Here is a 19,481-nt window from a genome sequence, read left to right as displayed (position 1 = left end):
CTGTCGATTATTATGAAAATCGTTATTACTTAGGAAAGATTTAGGAAAATCGAGTATATTACCTTAAAAAAGTAGGAAAAGCTGCAATCAGAAAATTTCAAACATCTGATATTCATATTGATACAATAATAGTCTGATTAGACATCGGCTCAAGGTACAGAGTGTCAACGATATTGTAACAATGATTGTGACAGCCGTGAATGATTGGAAATTGGCTTTGAGTAAGAAGGACCACTGTGGAAACAAACGGTTTCCGAACTTTGTAACTTAGTTGTAATATACATTGTAAGTTTGTAAAATACTTGTTCTTGCTGTCATTTTCGAACGTAGCTTCAGAAAGACTGTTCAGCTCACTGTAGGAAGTAAAGACAGACATAAGGAATTGCTTAGCAACGGTAACTCTGGCTTCCACGATTCAACCGAAACTTGGAATGAAACGAGCTGGAGTTAACGCAGACACACTTAACGGTTGACCAGCCCCTCAGAAAGAGATTAAAAGGAGTTGTAGGAGTGTATAAAAAGGTCTTCCAGTGTAGCTGAGTTACTGCGTGATTAGAGTGGAATGTTCACATAAAAAGCAATGTGATAGAAACTGATTAGTAGCGTTCGTTTTCGTCGTTTATGTCGCGTTTTATCTCCTTCGCGTATAAACTTTCTTGTTCATTTTTCAGAGCAAGACGCTGTTTTCTCTTTCCGTTTAAGACCTTTTAAGACGTTTTTGTCGATTTCTTATCTTGGTTTTTACCATAATAGCAAAGCGACAGGTTCCTTAAGTTCTTTAATTTGGTTATTTAATTCACAACATGATACAAAAAAACATAATAGCAGAAAGAAAAACAAATGATGAAAACTATGTCCTGCTTCCCGTTGGCCTTCTATAGTGCGTTCTTATTGCTTTTCATAGATTGGTCTTGAACAGTTTTTCAGCCGTTTTAAACAGTGGCAGATGAATGGTCAAAGTAAACGCAGATATTCCTTTGTTTTTAAAGAATTTAATGCAGTACATGTATTCGAAAGTTCTGCTAATTTAAAAGATTTTTCAGTTATATGAATATTAGTGAGCAGCGACTTGGCGTTTTCCCTTTATCATTCGTGAATAATTGTTTGGGAATGGTGGTAAATAAACATTTATCTGCTTAACTCGGACTCAATGACTAGTGGTTCATTTACACATTGCGGAAATCCATGCCGAAATTTTGTTCGTTTTCGTGTTTGAAAGGTTTAATTTTACTCATACAATAAAATGGCAACAAAAATGGATATGAATAAATTTTGAAACGTTCTATATAGTTTTTTTAACACCCTCCTCAAAATATCATAGTCTCTCCCCCAAAAATAATTCTAGTATCCATACAAAAACTAAATTGTTCACAATACACTTTGTTTTCAATGAAATACAGTTTAGATTTTGCAAAACGAAATAGAAGCGAAAGAAAGCACCATTTTTTTTATTTGTTTCTTTAAATTGATTCGTCCTGGGATATCATTTTTCTTTGTTGTGTTGTGGTCAATGTTATAACAAATTGAAACTCAATTCATTTTGCATTTACTTTTTAATTAAATATATAATATTTAGAAATTAAAATTTCAATAGAAATCAAGACCACGTCAAAAAATTCACGTTAAAAGAAACAGTGTCATGTCAATATTCTTCTTTCAGTTTTATTCCTTTTAAAGATATAAAGCAATGTTACCTCAATTACCTTTAGAAAATGAATAGTTTCATTTTTTGAAGAAATCCATTCTATTCTTTGCAGTAGAAGTTTTGCAATAACGAATATATTTGGTTCTTATATGTATTTTAAAGAAATATGTAGGCAATGAAGAAACAGTTATGGAACTTAAGTGAGTATCAGTCAGGGGGAACTAATTTGATATCAGAAAATGTAATCGCAACAAATTTGGGAACTTTCCCTACTCTACCTATTTTTTAGTGTTATAATAATAAACGACAAATTACTTAAAAAATATATTATTTTAAGTAAAGTGCGAATAACAATCGTGCTGATTGGAGTGCAAGGGGGAAAATTTTCCATTTCATATATCTAGTAAATTCTGTTCGTTTTGAGTTTGATTAGAATATCAATTTTATTTTGGGTACATTCTAAGTTCATTATTGGTTTTATTTCTTTCATTTGTCTAATGTCCGTTTCTTTTAATTGTTTATCTTTTATACTGTTTCAGGATACGCAGCTATTAGGGGATTTAGCTGATAGTTAAAGTATTCTTTCCATCTTTCAAGTTTCATTCTTACATCTCTAATCTCATTTAAATAATCCAAAATTTTTATTTTTCTATCGCTTACAGATAGCGTGGAAATTTTAAATGCGAAGATTTTCTTGCTCATTTGGTGTTTTTTTCCTCAAGATCTTCGTTCTTTTATTTTTTTTTTACGCGCTAAACCTGCTTTATACTTCGCCAGGGTTGCAAACAGCGGCACAATTGTACCATTTTGGGATATTTCACCTCCAAAGCTATATTCTGGTACAATCACAAAGTTACTGGTACATTTTACAGAATGCGGTACAATATGGTACAATATGTTTATACTGGGCGTCAGGACGCAGCGAGTAGGGAGAATTGCAGTTTTTATTTGTTTTCTCTTCTAGAGTTTTAAGTTTTCCTTTAGACATTTATTTAAGTGTTTATTGTTGGCCTCTTGTGGTCATAACATAGCGTGAAGCAGCACAGCCATCTGTACGGTAAGTACAAAATCGGTGAGCAGCTATTTGGAGGAGTGACACCAAAATGGTCTCTGCAGTAGTCCCCGAAGCCGCGCCGAATCGAAATTCGGTGGTGGCGGAGAGAAATTATGTCGGTGGCGGCGCGCCGAAGAAATTTTTGACAACGCGCCACCTATTTTTCGGCGTTTTCACAATTTTTAAGGCATTTTTCAGTAACTTTTTTAATTTTCTTTGGAATTTTTAATGCTGTGTTTATAGAAATTCTTAGCGTTTTTCACAATATTTATAAGCCCTGAATTCTCTTTCTTTCATCGTTACCTAGTTATATAATATCTTGTCCGAGTGTTTAAGCAATTCGCCTTACGACATGACTTTGCAAAAACTAGCGGAGGTTTCTAGATCGTGAGATTTACGCTTAACTCAGCAAGCGGTAGACTAGAAAATATGAGTGTAGGACTATTCATAAGATTGAGAGTTTGGAATCCGTGTCCAAATACCAAATACCCTTTAATACTGAATGTATATAATAATAACAAAGAAAAGAAAAAAAGATCCATTATAGCTGAGTGGGAAAGCTTAAATTATTCCTTTGAAAGCTTTGACTACCTTGTAATTATCATGTATAAAAATTAGCTTGTTCACGCGATGTGGAGCTAACATCGAACGTTTGGCAGTGACTAATTGCTACATTCAGTGTAAAATCGCTGAAAATTGCCCACAGATGGCACAGACAATACAACGTCTGTAGTTACAGGTGTGCTCACTTGGATAAGCTATATAGGACTAAATAAAAATGGGCGACAGTTATTCATTGGCGGACCGCCGCCGTCGAACCCCACGACGGCGCGCCGACATGTTCTCGGCGGCGGCCCATTGACTTAACTTCGGCGGCGGGCCGCCGACTTTCGGCGCGGCTTCGGGGACTATTCTGCTGGGGGAATGAAGTCTCCCAAATATCTTTGAAAGAAGATATCTGATACTTTGTTCTCTTTATTGTAATGTAATTTTCCGATCGTCCACATGTTGTGTGTAACGAAAAATTTTTTTTGTCTCGCCCGTAGCACAACACAAAAAAAAATAGATATGGTACATTTTCTGACCAGTGGTACAATTTTAGAGCTTTTCGGCATTTTTTCGAATCGTGGGCAACACTGTACTGTGCTATTCTTGTCAAGAAGACTTGTCAAGAAGAAAAAGAGGTGCTGAGTTTTCAAATAGGCTACCTATGGGTGTGTTCCAGGGACTTACTGTAGTAACCGAATGGTTACTATTTCCGTTCCTAGCGGGAAAATGGTTACTGCCCAACCCGCTGGGAACGAGAATAGTTACTGCCGGCAGTAACCGCAGTAAGTGATTTTCTTACCGTGCTCAAAAGACTGGTTAGCGCAGTAAGTACATAATTCACCTTCTTCAACAAAAATCTCATTCAACAAAAAATAAATATGGACAAGAATGAAGTAATGGAATATCAAGTTATTTGCTTGGAAGAAGGTGGGACAGTGATTTTGCAAAAGAAAGAGGAATCTGAGCCAGGTTAGTAAATCACCATATTTTGGGATCAACATTAAAGGATACCCTGAGTAGTAGACTATTAGCAAGTAGGTTAAATCAATGAAAAACTTATCATTTAATTTAAAGATTTCCATGTTTTCTGGCATATCCAAGCATAATTATTACCTTAAATTGCCATTTGGAATCATTCTAAGGATTGACTTCTTCAAGGTAACATTGAGGCTCCATTAAATTGCTACATGGTAGCATTTTAAGCATTAACTCCTTTTAGGCTCTGTAAACAGGCCTAGGTGAAGTATTACAGATAAGTTGAGGATTTATGGGCTGCCAAATCATTATTCTGAGACTGTCTTTAATCCTATTGAAGAAGTAGGCTAGGGTAGACTATTCAGAGTCTATTCCAACGGATGGTAATTTTATCCAGTAAAATTCTAATTTATAGACTTCTTGCTATCACTGAAAGGGGTTAGGTTAGGAAAATAAAACTTTCAGGGATGGGTCTACAGGCTAAAGTATGTCCTGGGAAGGTATTTCAAAGTACACATCTCTACTCATTCTTGCTCTACAGGGCCCCAATCTTTGATGACCTTCAAAAATATATATAGCTGAAGTTACATGTTTCCCATTGATTCTGCCAATCTATCCCTCAACCTTTAACTCCCTGTTAATTGAAGCAACTGTAACAAAGCAAGAATGGGGGAAAAGGTAACAGGTGACAGAATACATTGGAACTACATAATTTTGGCTATATATTTGCACATTAGGCAGGTTGGAGGTAAATTATAGTATAGAAATGCATGCTTTTCCCTTTGGTATGTAGGCTAAGTAGAAGGTCACTTGTACCTGATTCTGTCTGTGTTGTTTTTAGTTGGATGGGAAACATCCAAAGAAAGTTTCCTTTGAAAAGGAAAGGTGAGAATGCCCAAAAGTGAGATTGAATTTGTCAAAGCTTGGAGGTTTGCCCCTTCAGTCTGTTTAAAGGAAAATGGATTCATAATTGAAGCTTTGTTCCTTTCAATCTTAAGGGTGACCTATATTTGTGACAATTCATTAAATGGTTGTAAAGGGGTACTTTTGTTTATTCATTTGTCTTCTTTGTTTTCTAACAGTTTTTTTTAATCTTTAAATTGATATCCATTTCTTACAAACTTTTATTGATACCAGAGGTTCATTTGCAAGTTTTCACCTACTTTGTAATCCCTGGTCTCACAATTACATTTAAATTTACTGAAGCTAGGAAACATAGAGCTACTATCTATTTAAAGAAAATCAATGCATATAAGTAGGTTTTATTGTATTTAAGCCCTAGGGCCATGGCAATTAAAGACAAATTAAAGAAGATTAACTTTAAAATACTGAACATTAAATAAGCATGATAGTCACAAAGAAAAACAAAAAACAAAATTATACTTCTGTGTTCAGTTGCCAACCTGAGCAACAGTCATAAATTTTTTAAATCTAGCAGAACATTCACCCCAATTACATACACAAGCTATCTCTCATGACCCACACTCTTGTCCATACATCCATATTTCAGGGAAATAGAAGGACCATCATACTGATATTCTTCATTTTTACTTATATTTAATGGGTTTGAAAGGAAGTTTCTATGGCTAAGTCAGTAGGCCAGTAAAGGACCTGGTGGTCCTTTAGCCAGGTAGTGCAATAGGAAGCTAGGGACCAGCCAGCCTATGCTCTTGCATGCCCTTCCTTCTTACTGTCCCTAGATTTCCATCTGTACTCATTTAAAGTTTGGCCAATTCTAGCTGAGGTTAGTCATATCACCAACCCCTATCCAAAACAAAATTAACTGACAATGCCAGGAATTAAACCTGTACCCCTTGGACAAAGCATTCCAGTCCAGAGAGCCTACCACTTAGCAAGGAACACAAATTTGACCAGAGAACAATAATTACTTAAAAAAAGTAGAATATTGAAAAAAAACTTGGTATAGTTGTCCCACTACTATCCTGTAGATGCTATAGGCCCATTTTATTTAGACAAATCAATTTAAGACAGGTATCAACAAAACTCCATCAGGGATTGTATATGCTTAAGATACAATCAAGCTATTTGAATGCTTAGTTTTGTGATATTCTAGTCTTGAAATAATAAAAAAAGAGAAAAAGTATATGATCTATTTATTTTTCACCAGCTCATTTGAGCAAAATCATTTGTGACAGCCAAATGCCCACGGTTGGCTTAGAACCTCTCTAAATGCTCTGAAACAGAAGGAATAAAAAAATTATACTAATCAGCATTAAACTGTCCCTTAAATTTAAACACGTTCATTTAATTCGAAAATGACGCTACTGCTAGTCAGCTTACTTTGCCGTTCCCACTGGCTCTACTGCAGTTAGAAATGGGCAGTTACCGCGCAGTAACTGCAGTTACTGAAAAACCGTCAGCTGGAACACACCCCATTTCAGAAGTATAAAGATATAGCAGAGGCCAAGGGCAGAAATAAGATATAAAAAAAGAAATATAGCCTACCGTTAGATTCTCCGGTAAAATTCTAGTTGATTGACTTCTTGCTATCTCAGAAAGGGGTTAGGCTAGGAAAATGAAACTTTCAGGGATGGTTCTACAGGCTAAAGTGTGTCCTCGGAAGGTATTTTGAAGTACCTACCTCTACTCCTTCCTCTACAGGGCCCTGACCTTTGATGAACTTTAAAAATATGTGTGATAAAAGCAAAACCTTGCAAAATAGATCTTCCTGCTTGAAAAAAGTACAACAATATTGTTTTCAGCTTCACAATTTTGCTCAATCCTAATTTATAAGGTTTCAAAGATATGCAAATATATTTCCTAAATTTTGAAAATAAAACATGATACAGCTCAGAATTCTACTCAAATAACAGGAATTGCATTTTCAGAACCAAAGGCAGAGACAAAGCAACTGGTAACTAAAAATTAAGGTAAAATGTTGTTTTGTCAAAATTTCTAGTTTATTCTAGTTTAATGATTTCTTGTATTCTAGTTTAGTGAAAAAGGTATTCTAGTTTAGTGATTTCTTGCTATCTTGGAAAGGGATTAAATTAGGAAAATAAATCTTTCAGGGATGAGTCTACAGGCTAAAGTATATCCTGGGAAGATATTTTGAATTACCCACCTTCACTCCTTCCCCCTCTAGAGGGCCCCATAATTTTCCTACATCACATTTTGACAAAACATTATATTACCTTAATTTTCAGTTACCAGTTGATTTTTCTCTGCCTATAGTTCTGAAAATTCAATTCCTGTTATTTGAGTAGAATTCTGAGCCATATCAATGTTTTTTGCTTTTTTCAAAATTTAGGAAATGCATTTGCTTATGAATACTCGCAAAGACACAGAAAATAGGCTATATAGGAGTAAAATTTCTCAAAGTAGATCTGTAAATGAACTTGCTCACCATGTTCACTATAGTCAAGTCTAGTATTCTTCATAGAGACCTTGCATCTCCCTTGTTTCATGGCATTCTTAAACACATAAGCTGTCATCTTTTTTTTAAATAAATGCTCTAATATTATCCTAGGACACAATAAGTTCATGTGTTAACTAATACAACAACTATTTTACTAGAGGAATCTGGTTTCTGGATATCAGTGTTGTTTGCATTGACTGTTTTATAGAATTTCCACCCAGCTGAATCTAATAGTAAAATTCTAGTTGGCAGTGGCTCTTTGATTGTCACTTTTATTTTTCTCTACTTAACTGTAGTACTTCAGTCTGTAGAGACAAGCCTTATGATGAATGCTCAAATGAACTGAAATAATCTATGTGAAGTAAGCTTATTTCACAATCCCCCCCAACTCATTTGTCAACTTTCTAAAACATTATCACTTACAGGAGAGGAAATCCAAGGAGGCTGTTTGAACACTCTGTCAAAACTCAACACTGACAACAGTTCTTCTCCTGCTGTGTAAGAAACCACTGGGATGGTCTCTCAAAAAGAATAGTCTTAGCACCCAATGAGGAAACTTTCAAGAAGTTGTTAAATCTTGAATAGATGGGTGTTCCCTGGAAGTCCCAGTGAGATGAATTTAGTGTTTAATCATACACATCATCAAGCTTGCAACTATTGGCCAGTAGTTTGACAATACCTTATCTAGGTCAACACCTCCTATACCAGCTCTGTAGCTAGTAAGCTCAAGGAGCTGTGGCTCCTTGATTGTCACTTCATTTTTTTCTACCAAACTGTAGTACTTCCTGGGAAGCATTTGGCCAATGTTACCATGATTTGTAGTAGCAGAAACAACTTTATCATCTTTCTACCTTCAAATTACATTAAATTACACTTCCTAGTGATAGCAACAAATCCAGTATGCACTGTTAGTGACAATGGGGCTGCAGGACATCTGCTGCATCCCATTGACTAAGCCATGGTTTTGTTACCCAATCCAGTAAAATTATGACAGTTCATATAACTGACATACTAATAAAGTGAATATACCACTTGATGCCTTTTTTAAGTTCTTTACAAATATAATAATTACTTCTACTGGAAATTTAAGTTTAAGCACTTTTTGAGCTCTTAAAAATGACAAATTTTCAGTGAAATTATGAGTTATTGCTCATTTTCCACAAAATAATGCTATGGTTTCTCAGTGCTAAAATTATTTATAATAAGGTTAGTTTAGCTTAGGTTAAAAAGTGCTTAAAATTAAATCTGTGGTAGAAGTAATTATTATATTCATAAAGAGCATAAAAAAGGCATCAAGTGGTATGTTCACTTTATTGATAAGTCAGTTATATTTTTGTCATAAATTTACCCCCAATCCTTATTGAAATTTGATTTGAAGCTATTGGTTGTTTCAGATCCCACCATTGTCTTGCTTAAACTGTTCCACAGGCTTAAGATTTGACTATATAAAAAAAAAAATTCTTTTTCTTATCTTGGCATGCTTGCAGAACAGCTTTGCTGAATTACCTCTTGTACTTGATGACTGGGCAGGTTCAAACATATCTCTGTTGTTAGACTGGAGCAACTTTTAGGTCATAATCATATTGCCTCTGTATGGATGGTATGTTAGAGTTAGTAGCTTCAGGCTCTACAGTTGACATCCATACTCTTTGAGACTGTTTATGCATTTAGTTGCCTATCTTTGAGTGGATTCAAGAGCTGCCTGGTCTGTTTATTAATTGGCATGGTAACACACATTCCATAGTCCAATCTAGGCCTCACCAGGCTTTTATGGAGTCTAGTCACTATTGTTGGGGATCTACTAGTGATTGTGCACTTGATGATTCCTAAGAGTCTGGTTAGCCCCTGCTTCTGCAGCCCAGGTATGATATTTGAATTTTTCTACTTCCCCATAAGTATGGTTCCATCAGATTGATTGTCAAAGTTAACTGTCTGTTCCTTCTGAATTGATCTGTCCTCTTCCAGCTTACAGCCTTGCAATCTGTTTTCCCTCACAGTACCTATAGCTTAGTATCAATGGGTGTAAAGTGTCACAAGAAGGTCATAGCTGTTCAAGAAATTGTCAGTAAGTAAAAAGTTTTAGACTACATTCAGAAGCTGACTTAAAACTTTTTTTTCTCAAGGGTTCACATTAACTATATCTTTCTTGTTTACTAGAACTTTCTCCCTATAAACAACTCAGTATTGAAAGGGTAGCCACAGGAAGATACTTTAGACCAATGCTTTATATAAAAATCTTGTCAGCTTTGCTTGATTAAGATCTTACTTCTATTACTAAAAAACGATTGTTAGCTCCTTAGTGAACCTAATTGTTGAATTCAACCAAACTGTTGAAGGCTTGCATTGACAACCTTCAGAGATGGTTGGACCTTAGCCATTTTGTGACATTTGTCCAAGAAGTTTGTCACATTTTGTAAAATGTAAGCACTCTTTTTCAAGACAAAAAATGGTCTTGACTCATTTTCTTTCTGGCCACTAGCATAAGCATATTATCAAATGCCTTTGCAATATAACCTCTCACTTGGAAGTTGATGGTACACCTTTAGATAATATTATGGCAAGAAATAAATTGAGGTCCTTATCACTGAGTTGAAATCTGAAGTCACCTTTCTGTATTCCATATTATATTTTTTTTTTTTACTATAAGATCTTGGATTTGATTATTATAGGAAAGTGCAAAAGTTGGAAGGAATTTTTGATCCCTTCCATTTTGGCTCAGGTACTGTTTTTGGAACTTGCTGTTTCAATATACTATTGTACCTCCAGCCACCTCTCAGTTTACTTGCTGTTTTTTTTTTTTTAGCTGCAGCCATGTTAGATATTCCTCTTAAACTTTATGTTGAAACATTCACTTCTTCTTTGAAGCTTCTGGTGGTTGCCTTCTAGGGTGCCAAGAATATCTCTTGGATGTGTGTCTTGCAAGGATAACATGAATAACATATTCATTTTTTTTTTCTTACCAGTGGAACTATTAGAAGATGGATTGAATTGCCCTCTGGACTTTCTTTATTACAGTCTTCTATCCATGTTATTGCTTCCTGAAGGGTCAAAACTCTCAGTGAGGCAGCTGAAAATATAGCAATAACTTTTGCATGAACCAGCAAAAGTACTATTTTAGTACCTTATCTACCAAATTTTTCTAATCGGAATATACTTGAATATTTACCAATTTAGTCTTGAAACTTTGTAGATAAGAGCAAGGGCAGACAACATTCCTGAAGACAAAAGACTTAACTGCTTATAAAATATATTAGCTCCTAATAATTACACATTCACTCCATGACATTGCATCCTACGCTAGAAGAAAAGAAAACTGATGCCAGGACATGCTAGATAAAACTCACTTACCTTAAAAATTTTTCAACAGGAAAACATTACTGTGTGTAACTAGGATTTTATGGATGGCATCAGTTTCCTTTTAGAGTTCTAGATAGTGCAGAATAATAGTTATAAGCAGATGTTCCCAAATGGAAATGTTGTATGTTAATGGGTTAAGGATTAGTCCTAATGTCAGGAAAACACTTCAAGAAGCCTTTTCAGGTCCCAACTTGGGATGTAGACCCATTAATTACATGCTCATTTAAAGGATTTAAGGCATCTCTAGTGGGAGACTTTAAGTAGCAAAAATGGTTTCCAACAGTTATGGGTCACTGGTTTTTTACCAGTTGGTTAACACCTCAGAGTATAATGTGCATGGAACAGCTTTGTCATTTATTGCACACATGCTTCAGCACTTGGTGCAGTTCTGCAATGCTTGGCACATGGTACCTGATTTATTTGACTCAAAAAAGTTGATGATCCCTTGATCAACAAATCATTGAGGTTTTTGCTAAATAATTCTTTAGAAAATCCCATGAATACATTTTGTACAATATTACCAGTGGCTCATCAGCATGAAATGGAATGGTATTATGCACTATGTTCTTTATTTATGTATCTATATGCAGTCAAATTTTTGGAGTAGGTCATTGGGGATTAAATCACGCCATACTAAGAACTTATAATAATACCTGGTTTGTCTATTGATTTTTAATATTACGTTGCAAATTTTGAAACTGTTTATAGTTTAGAATCATGCCTGTTTCTGCCTCTTTGGTATTATATTATATTGTTGGATGTGGTCACTTTTTAAATGATGCTGCCCATGGAGAGGTAATGTTTGCCTAAAGGCTAAATTTCTTTGTTATTATTAATTTGTAAAAAGTTTGTGTGGTTAATTCACAAATTACAGATCAAATAGCATCTTCCTGCAATAATACCCTAATTGTCTTTTGTGGGACTTCAAAGCTTTTTTTTTACCTAGCTTAACTGCTAATGAGTAGCCTTTGTATAACTTAAAACTAAAAAGGTCACAAAAAATTTTCTTGGCTTCACAGGAAAGCAAGAGAAAAAAAAGAAGGCTTACAAGTTCTTAGAAGGAACAATTTTCTTTGAGGATATAAATATTAAGAAAAAACTATAAAATTGCAGTGGTGAACAATGTTGCTTCATTTTGTATAATATAGGTGAATATACAACAAACTGTTAGGTGGAGAGGGCAGGGTCTATTATTTTGAAGAGAAATTCATATTAGGTTTGCAAACATGAAAAATTGTATTTTGCAACTGTTTTCTAATTTTTCTTGGAATAGGACTTTGGAAACAGTTTAGGAGGAAGGCTCACCTGTTTTTGTGTGTGCTGGTATGATATGCAATATCAATTTTTTTTTTTTGCACCAAAATATAGGTTTTTACTAGCTTCAATGCAGCAATTACATATCAGCAGACAATCCACAATGTGCCCAAAATCAACTAGAAGACTTCAAAGCACAACAATTTTATTCATAAAAGTTGAAACAACATTTTGGTTGGGAGTGAGGATTTGTAAATAAAAAGTGTATATGGTACATTTTAAACTGCAATAACAACTGGGAGTGCAGATAAAGCTTTAAAAAAAAATATTGAACTAGTTGCTCTAGCTTGTATGGTTCACACATTTGAAAAGGATTTCATTTATTTTTCTCCAGCTCAGCATTTTTTAAAGCTTTTACTTTTAGCTTCAATTGTTTATGCGAAAATGACTTATATACTGGTCAGAAGTTCTGATTCTGATGAAACTGTGGAATTACCAACAGAAGATGATAATTCTCTGTGTTTAGCTACTCTGACAGCTCAGTTTCCAGATGCGATTGGATTGAGGTATGAATCTCCAGAAACAGGTGCTATGAGAGGACTTAGGGCCAGTGAAGGAAAGCTGCTGCCCCCAGAGGATGGATGGTCAAGCCGTGTGTATTTCTGTACCTTTTCCAAAGGTAAGAACTGCTTTCAGAAATTTACCTCTGTACACAAGAAATGTTTAAATGATAGGATATTAATGCAAATCTTTTACATTGCTTGAAGGAAAGTGGAATGTTTGTCCTTGAAAATGTGTATTTTAACTTAGGAAGATCAGAATAATCTTTCCAGTAGAATAAGTAAAAATTCTTTGAAGCAATTATATCTTTGACATCCAGTATATAAGAGGAAAAACCTACTGACCATAGCACATTAGCCATCCAAAATCAAAAAGGTGCTCTTTGTAAACTGTTAGTTTTTAGTTCAATTCACCATCTATCATTATTCATACACAGCTAGGGATGTCAAGAATGCATAGAGTACATGGAGATTCCACGTCTGCATTGGGGCTAACTGTCGGAATTATTATTAAATCACTTATCATGAATATAAGGTTTGGTTTCAGGATGAAAAAAAAATCTGCAAAAAACAGAAACAAGTGGCTCCAAGTTTTTCTTTGTTGGGTATGTAAAAATAAATATTTATATAAAAAAAAGTACAACAAATATGTAGGGGATATCAGATGGACAGTTGGTTAATGCAGAGACCATATTCCTATGTACTCCAGGTGACTGGGTTAAAATTATTATAGCCCAAACAGGTAGTATTACCTTAAATTAAATTACCATTAAATCGAATTACCTTAAATAGCAGCTAGAAGCCATGTAAGAATTTCTCCTTGTAGAGCTCCAGAATGATTACTTGAGTTGTGTACAAAGTTCTTTAGTGACCAGATGCTATTTCATGATCAGTAGCATCCCAATTGAGTTTATGCTCTCGAGAGGACCACTGAGCATCCAGCCTTTGTTTGAAAACATCAACGGATTCAGCAGTAACTGTTCCATTAGATAGTTTGTTTTAACTGTTGACAATTTGTGATGAAAAGAATTGAGTGCATACTCTAAATATTGTAGACTGTTTGACAAGTTTCAGGTGATGACCTCTAGTTCTTTATTTGGTAACAACAGTAGGGAATAATGCTGCGAGAGTAGTAGCCTTCATTAAAGTGTAGGCTAAAATGGCCTCCTCTCTGTTTCTGCTGTAAACAAGTGTAGGGAGATTCAGCTTGATAGTCTTAAAGGGTTAGAAATCTCCCGCTATCCTACCCTTTAAGCATCACTGTGATTACATGTCTCTGCACATCTTCAAGAACTTTTATGTCTTTTTTAAAATATGAGGAGGCAAGAGACATTCCAACTTCAAGCTTAGGATGCGCAAATCTCTTACTTAGAAGACTGATGACTTTGGAGAAGTGAGTAGGAATAGTAAGCTTAATCAGTCCCATAGTCGAACTAGCTCCAGCAGCAGACCTCTTAGCAAGAGCGCTGAATTTTGTTTCATTGTCAATAGTGACACCAAGATCCTGCTCATTATTTACAGAGGAGAGTTGGTGGCCTAAGAAAAAATAAGACCAACAGGGATTCAGTTTGCCAAAGTGAATGATATGGCATTTGGCAACGTTGAATTCAAGAAGCCAGACCTCAGCCCATAGACCCAGCAGTTGAAGATTATTTTGTAGAAGGGCATGATCTTGACAGGACAAGGCTGGTCCAAGAAGCTTCTGCTCATCTGCATAAAGAGTTGATGTACTGCTGATAGTGGAAGGAGCATCATTGATAATGGTATTAAATAGTGTAGGACCCAAAACACTTCCCTGAAGAACTCCTCTCAGAACATGCATAGAGGAAGAAAGAATATGATTACCAGAGCCATCAAATAACTGAACACATTGAGATCGCAAATAAAGAAAATCAAAGATCAAGAGCAGGGATTTCTCTTCAAGCTTGACTGAATTTAAGGCAAACTTTGCCAAAAGCTTTTGGAAAGTCAAGCATAATCCTGTCAGCAGGCATCCCATATCAAGTAACTTGGTGATGTGATAATGTAATTTAAGGAGGTGGGTGGCAAAAGATCTTTCTGAACAAAAAGCCATGTTGTGATCTGTGTAAAACATTAATTTCTACATGGTCTTTAACAACTGCAATATTTATTATTCTTTCAAGAACCTTAACAACTGCTTATGTCATACTAATGGGTTGATAGTGTTCAGCAAGGTCCTTTCTAACTTTTTTTAAATAGAGGAATGATATATGCAGTTTCCCAATCCAGAGGCTGTCTGGAAAAATTTAATGAAAACTTGAGCAGCAGGGAAAGAGGTTGACACAAAACTGTATGACATTCATGTAGAATTTATGGGTGGAGCCTTCTGGACCAGCAGATATATTCAATTTGAGGGATACAAGTTCCTTTAGAACCAATTTATCAGTAATTAAAATTGGTTACATCTCATGTGATAAATCATATAAAGGAGTTGTGGGATAAACAATACAATTAGAGGAAAAACAGATGAGAAATGTTGATTGAAAATTTCAACTTTCAGGTCAGGATCAGCAACTGATTGACTATTATGCTAGATATCTGGGACTATGCATCTGTTGCTACATTTTTGAGTGGCATAACGCCAGAAAGGTCTAGAGTTATCCTTAACATCCTCAGCCAATTTTTCCTTGAACTTTCTTTTCTACTCCTTTATTTGGTTGGTTGTCTTGTTACAAAAAGATTGGAAGACTTGGTAATTTTCTGTGGTCATATTTTTTTCTGTAGTGACTACATGCTCGGTGTTTTCTGTTGATTAGCTTATTTACTTAGGGTAGTTAGAAAGGTAAACTTTTTGCTGGTTTTGCCTAAAAAATTCTGGTGCAATACTTTTCAACATGCAGAATTTTGTTTTTATGTTTGACCAACTGTTTCCATTTAACAATGACAAGTTTTTCAGAGGCTAGTTTGTAGTTTATATATTTTTGTTGCTTAGAAGAAGGTTGTTTGGAAGGCAGATATAACTCCGAAATAATTACTACATGGTTGCTCAACAGATGTGGTTATTATATTCTTAATAAGAAGGTCAGGGTTACTGACAATGACCAGATCAAGAGTTTTGGGGTCTTTAGATTTCTTGAAACGAGTTAGTTGTGATATTGTTTGACAGAGGGAATTATCAGAGACGGTAGACAAAAAAGGAGAATCTCTAGAGCAAAAACCAGATCCATCAATCCATTGGAGTTGAGGAAGGTTAAAGTCCCCTAGAAGGACAAGATCATAGCTGGCAAAATTTGACATCACTTGTGATAACATGGTAGACAAATTAGATTCATAGTTCAAAACACAGGGGGCACTGCGGCTTCTATGAACAACACCCACTGTAATTGAGATAGTTTGATCATGTATTTTTGTCCGAACAGACTCAATTACATCAGTAGTCAGAGAATTAAAATGAATGACAGTAAACTTTAGTCCATCTCTTATATAAGCATACTCCTCTGTTCCAAAGTGGGGAATTAAGGTTAGAAAAGAGTTGGTAACCATTGATTTTGATTTCATCAGGTGATAAGACTGACAAGTTGCATTTTGATAAAACTTGCATTTTGATTTCGATGTAATGGCTGCGACATCTTCTTCTTCTGATGTCACACGAAAGGAAAGTTCAGAAAGCTTATTAGGGAGGCTATCAACATTGGAGCTAAGAAACCTCATTTCTTGTGAGGTAGGAATTTGAGAGGGTGCAGAACTAGAGTAAGCAGGAACCAAAGGACTGCTAAAGCTGTTGGATACAGCACTATGAAACAGCAAAGAAGAAACATCAGGGGATCAAGTTGTTGCAGAAGGAACAAATGAAATGTCAACATCAGCCAGAGGAACATTATTATGATCACTACTAGACAGTTGAGAGACAAAAATTTTGTGATATAATTCCATAAACATTTAAACAATTTAAAGAAGTAGAAGGGGGCACAGATATTAGAGGGACATTGGAGTGATCAAGGGGATCGCTCCAATCAGCAAGTTTTTGAATGATGGCAACCCCTCAACTAAAGCGCTGCTTTATTTGATCCTCCTTTGAACTATCATCATAGAAACTGATTGGTCTTTTTGTTTCTACGGATTTCTGTATTGTTTGCTATCTAAATTCAGCTGATAACACAGAGAAAAGGAGAGGAGAGGGTGGCTACAAGAGTAATGATGGCTATTTGAAAGTCTTTTTACTATTACTGGTGGGGGTGGGGTGCCAATGTCAAGTCCATAAGTGTGTAACACATAATTTTACAGGAGATCTACATTATCAGTCTAAGTGGGGATTCCATGTGCAACGATATTTAAATGTCTTTCAAAATGGTGACGCTCTGAACGTGTTGTCTCACAAATATCAGTTTCAGTAAATTGGGTTATAAGAAGTTTATGGGGTTATAAGAAGACAATTGAGAAGACATTGTAGAAGCCACTAGGTCCTGAACAGTTGAACCAGAGCACATTAATTGTTGTGAATTTTAATGTGTAATACCCTATTGGCAATATCACTAACCTGAGCAGAAATGTCACATTTAATGTCATTTTTCATTTGGGAAAGTGTTTGGGTCAACTTAGTACTGGTGGCAAACTCCATCTTGAAATCTTCCCTGAAAGATTTCAAGGAATTATCTAGATTTTTTAATTATAGCCTGCTCACTAGGGGGGAGGGGGAGGGTTGACTTTGCAGGGTGGACATGACCATGAACTAATAAGTGATTGCATCGTCTTTCAGTAATTTATATTTGCCAAGAGACAGGTCCATACAATCACCAAAACTCCACTTCTCACAAATAACTCTGTATGGTACACATTCTATGGTAGAGGACCCCATCCAATTCTGTAGAATAGGCAGCAAACCTATCATGGCTTTAACCGGGCTTACGTGTTTCTGCTTTGCCTTGCTGGACATAATAAATTCAACTAAATCAGGAAATGAAACTAAACAAGTCCAGGATGTGTGCCAGGCTGCTATCTAAAAATCTCTTTTAAAATCTACAAAATCCAACAAAAAATACTCATCTGCAACAACTTCTCGAGTTGTTACTAATTCAGAAACTTGGAATTAAGGCAAATGCTTCTTAAAAGTTAAGGCTGGTGCTTGGCTCACTGCCTTTATGTATTAATGTTTATGCATTATTAGTATTAGTATTAATGCTTTATGTATCATGTATTAAAACATTAATGGAAGAGCTACATGGTTGATGGATTTAGTTGCTTAGATGACACATTCATATCTATAAGAACAATTATGAAAAGGCAATGTAAATTTCTTGGTTTTCACTGAGTTAAAATTATCAGCAAGTAGAATTTATTCACAGAGTGTTTAAACCAAGTTCAAAAGAATTTTACTTCGGCTATAAATTGGACAATTGCAATTTATAGTACTGCTTAATGGAGTGGACTTGTTTTAAGTTTCTTTTTCTAACTGATGTAGGGACAATATGGACAGCAATGACTAGGGTAATATGGACAGGGGTTTCCACAATGCCCCATTTGCTGGAAAATCTGCTCCACGCCCAGATCATAATAGCTAATGCTGTTTCAGATGGTAGGACCGTGTCTAAGAAAGTAAATCAAGGGCTTAACAGACAAGTAGACAATTAATGAAGATTTGATAATGATTCAGAAAGTTGTTAACAAAAAGAAAACATAAAAGTAACTAAAAATTCCATGAGCAAGTCTGATAAGATTGGCAGAACTGTTGAAGGAAGTGTCCTTTAATGAACTTAGGCATTAAAAAATATCAAGTGCTATTGTATAAAATAATCTAGCTAATTTTCTTGTAAAATCTAACAAGCTGCACCGCAGACTCAGTCCAAAACATTGTCATCTTCTGGCCTATTACTATGCAAAATTGAACAAGAAAAAGAACCTTGTCAGCTGGGAAATAATGAAACTGTATGGCAAGGCCAGGAAATGAAAAATGGGTGCACATCCCTTTAGGCCTACTAAATCAACGGTATGGCATTAAATGTCCAAATTATTTTTCAGGTATCAAACGAAAGGTAGATCAAGATGTAGATGCAGCAAGTTCAGCCAAATCCAAAATGAGTACAGTTGATCTTGTTGTTTTGGGTCTTTCTTTTTCTTGTGATGAATCCACAATGAGGGAGTATTTTTCTCAGTATGGTGAAGTAGTAAGATCTGAAATCAAGAGAGACTCACACACTGGTAAATCAAAAGGCTTTGGATTTATTCACTTCAAGGATTTTGACAGTCAGATACAAGTTTTAACCAAGAAACATTTTATTGGCGGTCGGCTTTGTGAAGTCAAGATTCCTAACGAAAAAGTTAGTATTAGTCAATTAGGATTTTTTTTTCTTACCAGTGTTCTTTCTACTCAGCTTAGCATGTTCGCAGTACTTTTCCTCTCTTCTTTTCTTGCCTAGAATGGAAGCAGAGCTGTATCCCAAGCATTTTCCCAGTTCAAATAATACCTTTATGATCATGTAGATACAGTACAAGTTGTGGAAACATGACCATTTCTTGTTAATTTTGGGTAAAATGCACTTTTTTGGCAAATATATATTTTAATCCTCTGGAAGCTTAAGGTTCATTTTTATTAAATTAAATCAGTAAACAATAGAAACTCACATTTTGTCAGATATTGCTAGTATTATAAAATTACTAACAGTTATATGTCTCTGAGGAAAGGGGCTCGATTCCTGTGTTGCGGTTTATTTGGTTTGGACAGTGGTGTCAAGTGGCGTGACTCTAAGCTCA

The 19,481-nt window shown here is 35.4% G+C and overlaps 1 protein-coding gene across 3 annotated transcripts in view; it reads left to right on the top strand.

The window, feature by feature from the left end:
* The first annotated feature begins 3,861 nt into the window (after positions 1-3,861).
* LOC136027337 (TAR DNA-binding protein 43-like) overlaps positions 3,862-19,481 on the top strand; it is a 41,998-nt gene continuing 26,378 nt past the window's right edge. Inside the window, exons 1-4 of one of the 3 annotated variants that reach the window (XM_065704479.1) lie at positions 3,862-3,908; positions 6,618-6,703; positions 12,638-12,892; positions 18,750-19,048. In XM_065704479.1, the coding sequence (XP_065560551.1) occupies positions 12,658-12,892; positions 18,750-19,048 (534 nt within the window). In that variant the 5' untranslated portion in view covers positions 3,862-3,908; positions 6,618-6,703; positions 12,638-12,657. Of the gene's footprint in view, positions 3,909-6,617; positions 6,704-8,979; positions 9,668-12,637; positions 12,893-18,749; positions 19,049-19,481 lie in introns of those variants that run through there. The other 2 variants (XR_010617579.1, XM_065704478.1) reach the window with 2 other exon arrangements.

Source organism: Artemia franciscana, chromosome 5, assembly GCF_032884065.1.
Source record: "Artemia franciscana chromosome 5, ASM3288406v1, whole genome shotgun sequence".
Taxonomy (NCBI): Eukaryota; Metazoa; Arthropoda; class Branchiopoda; order Anostraca; family Artemiidae; genus Artemia; species Artemia franciscana.
This window is presented reverse-complemented; position numbering and strand designations above follow the sequence as displayed.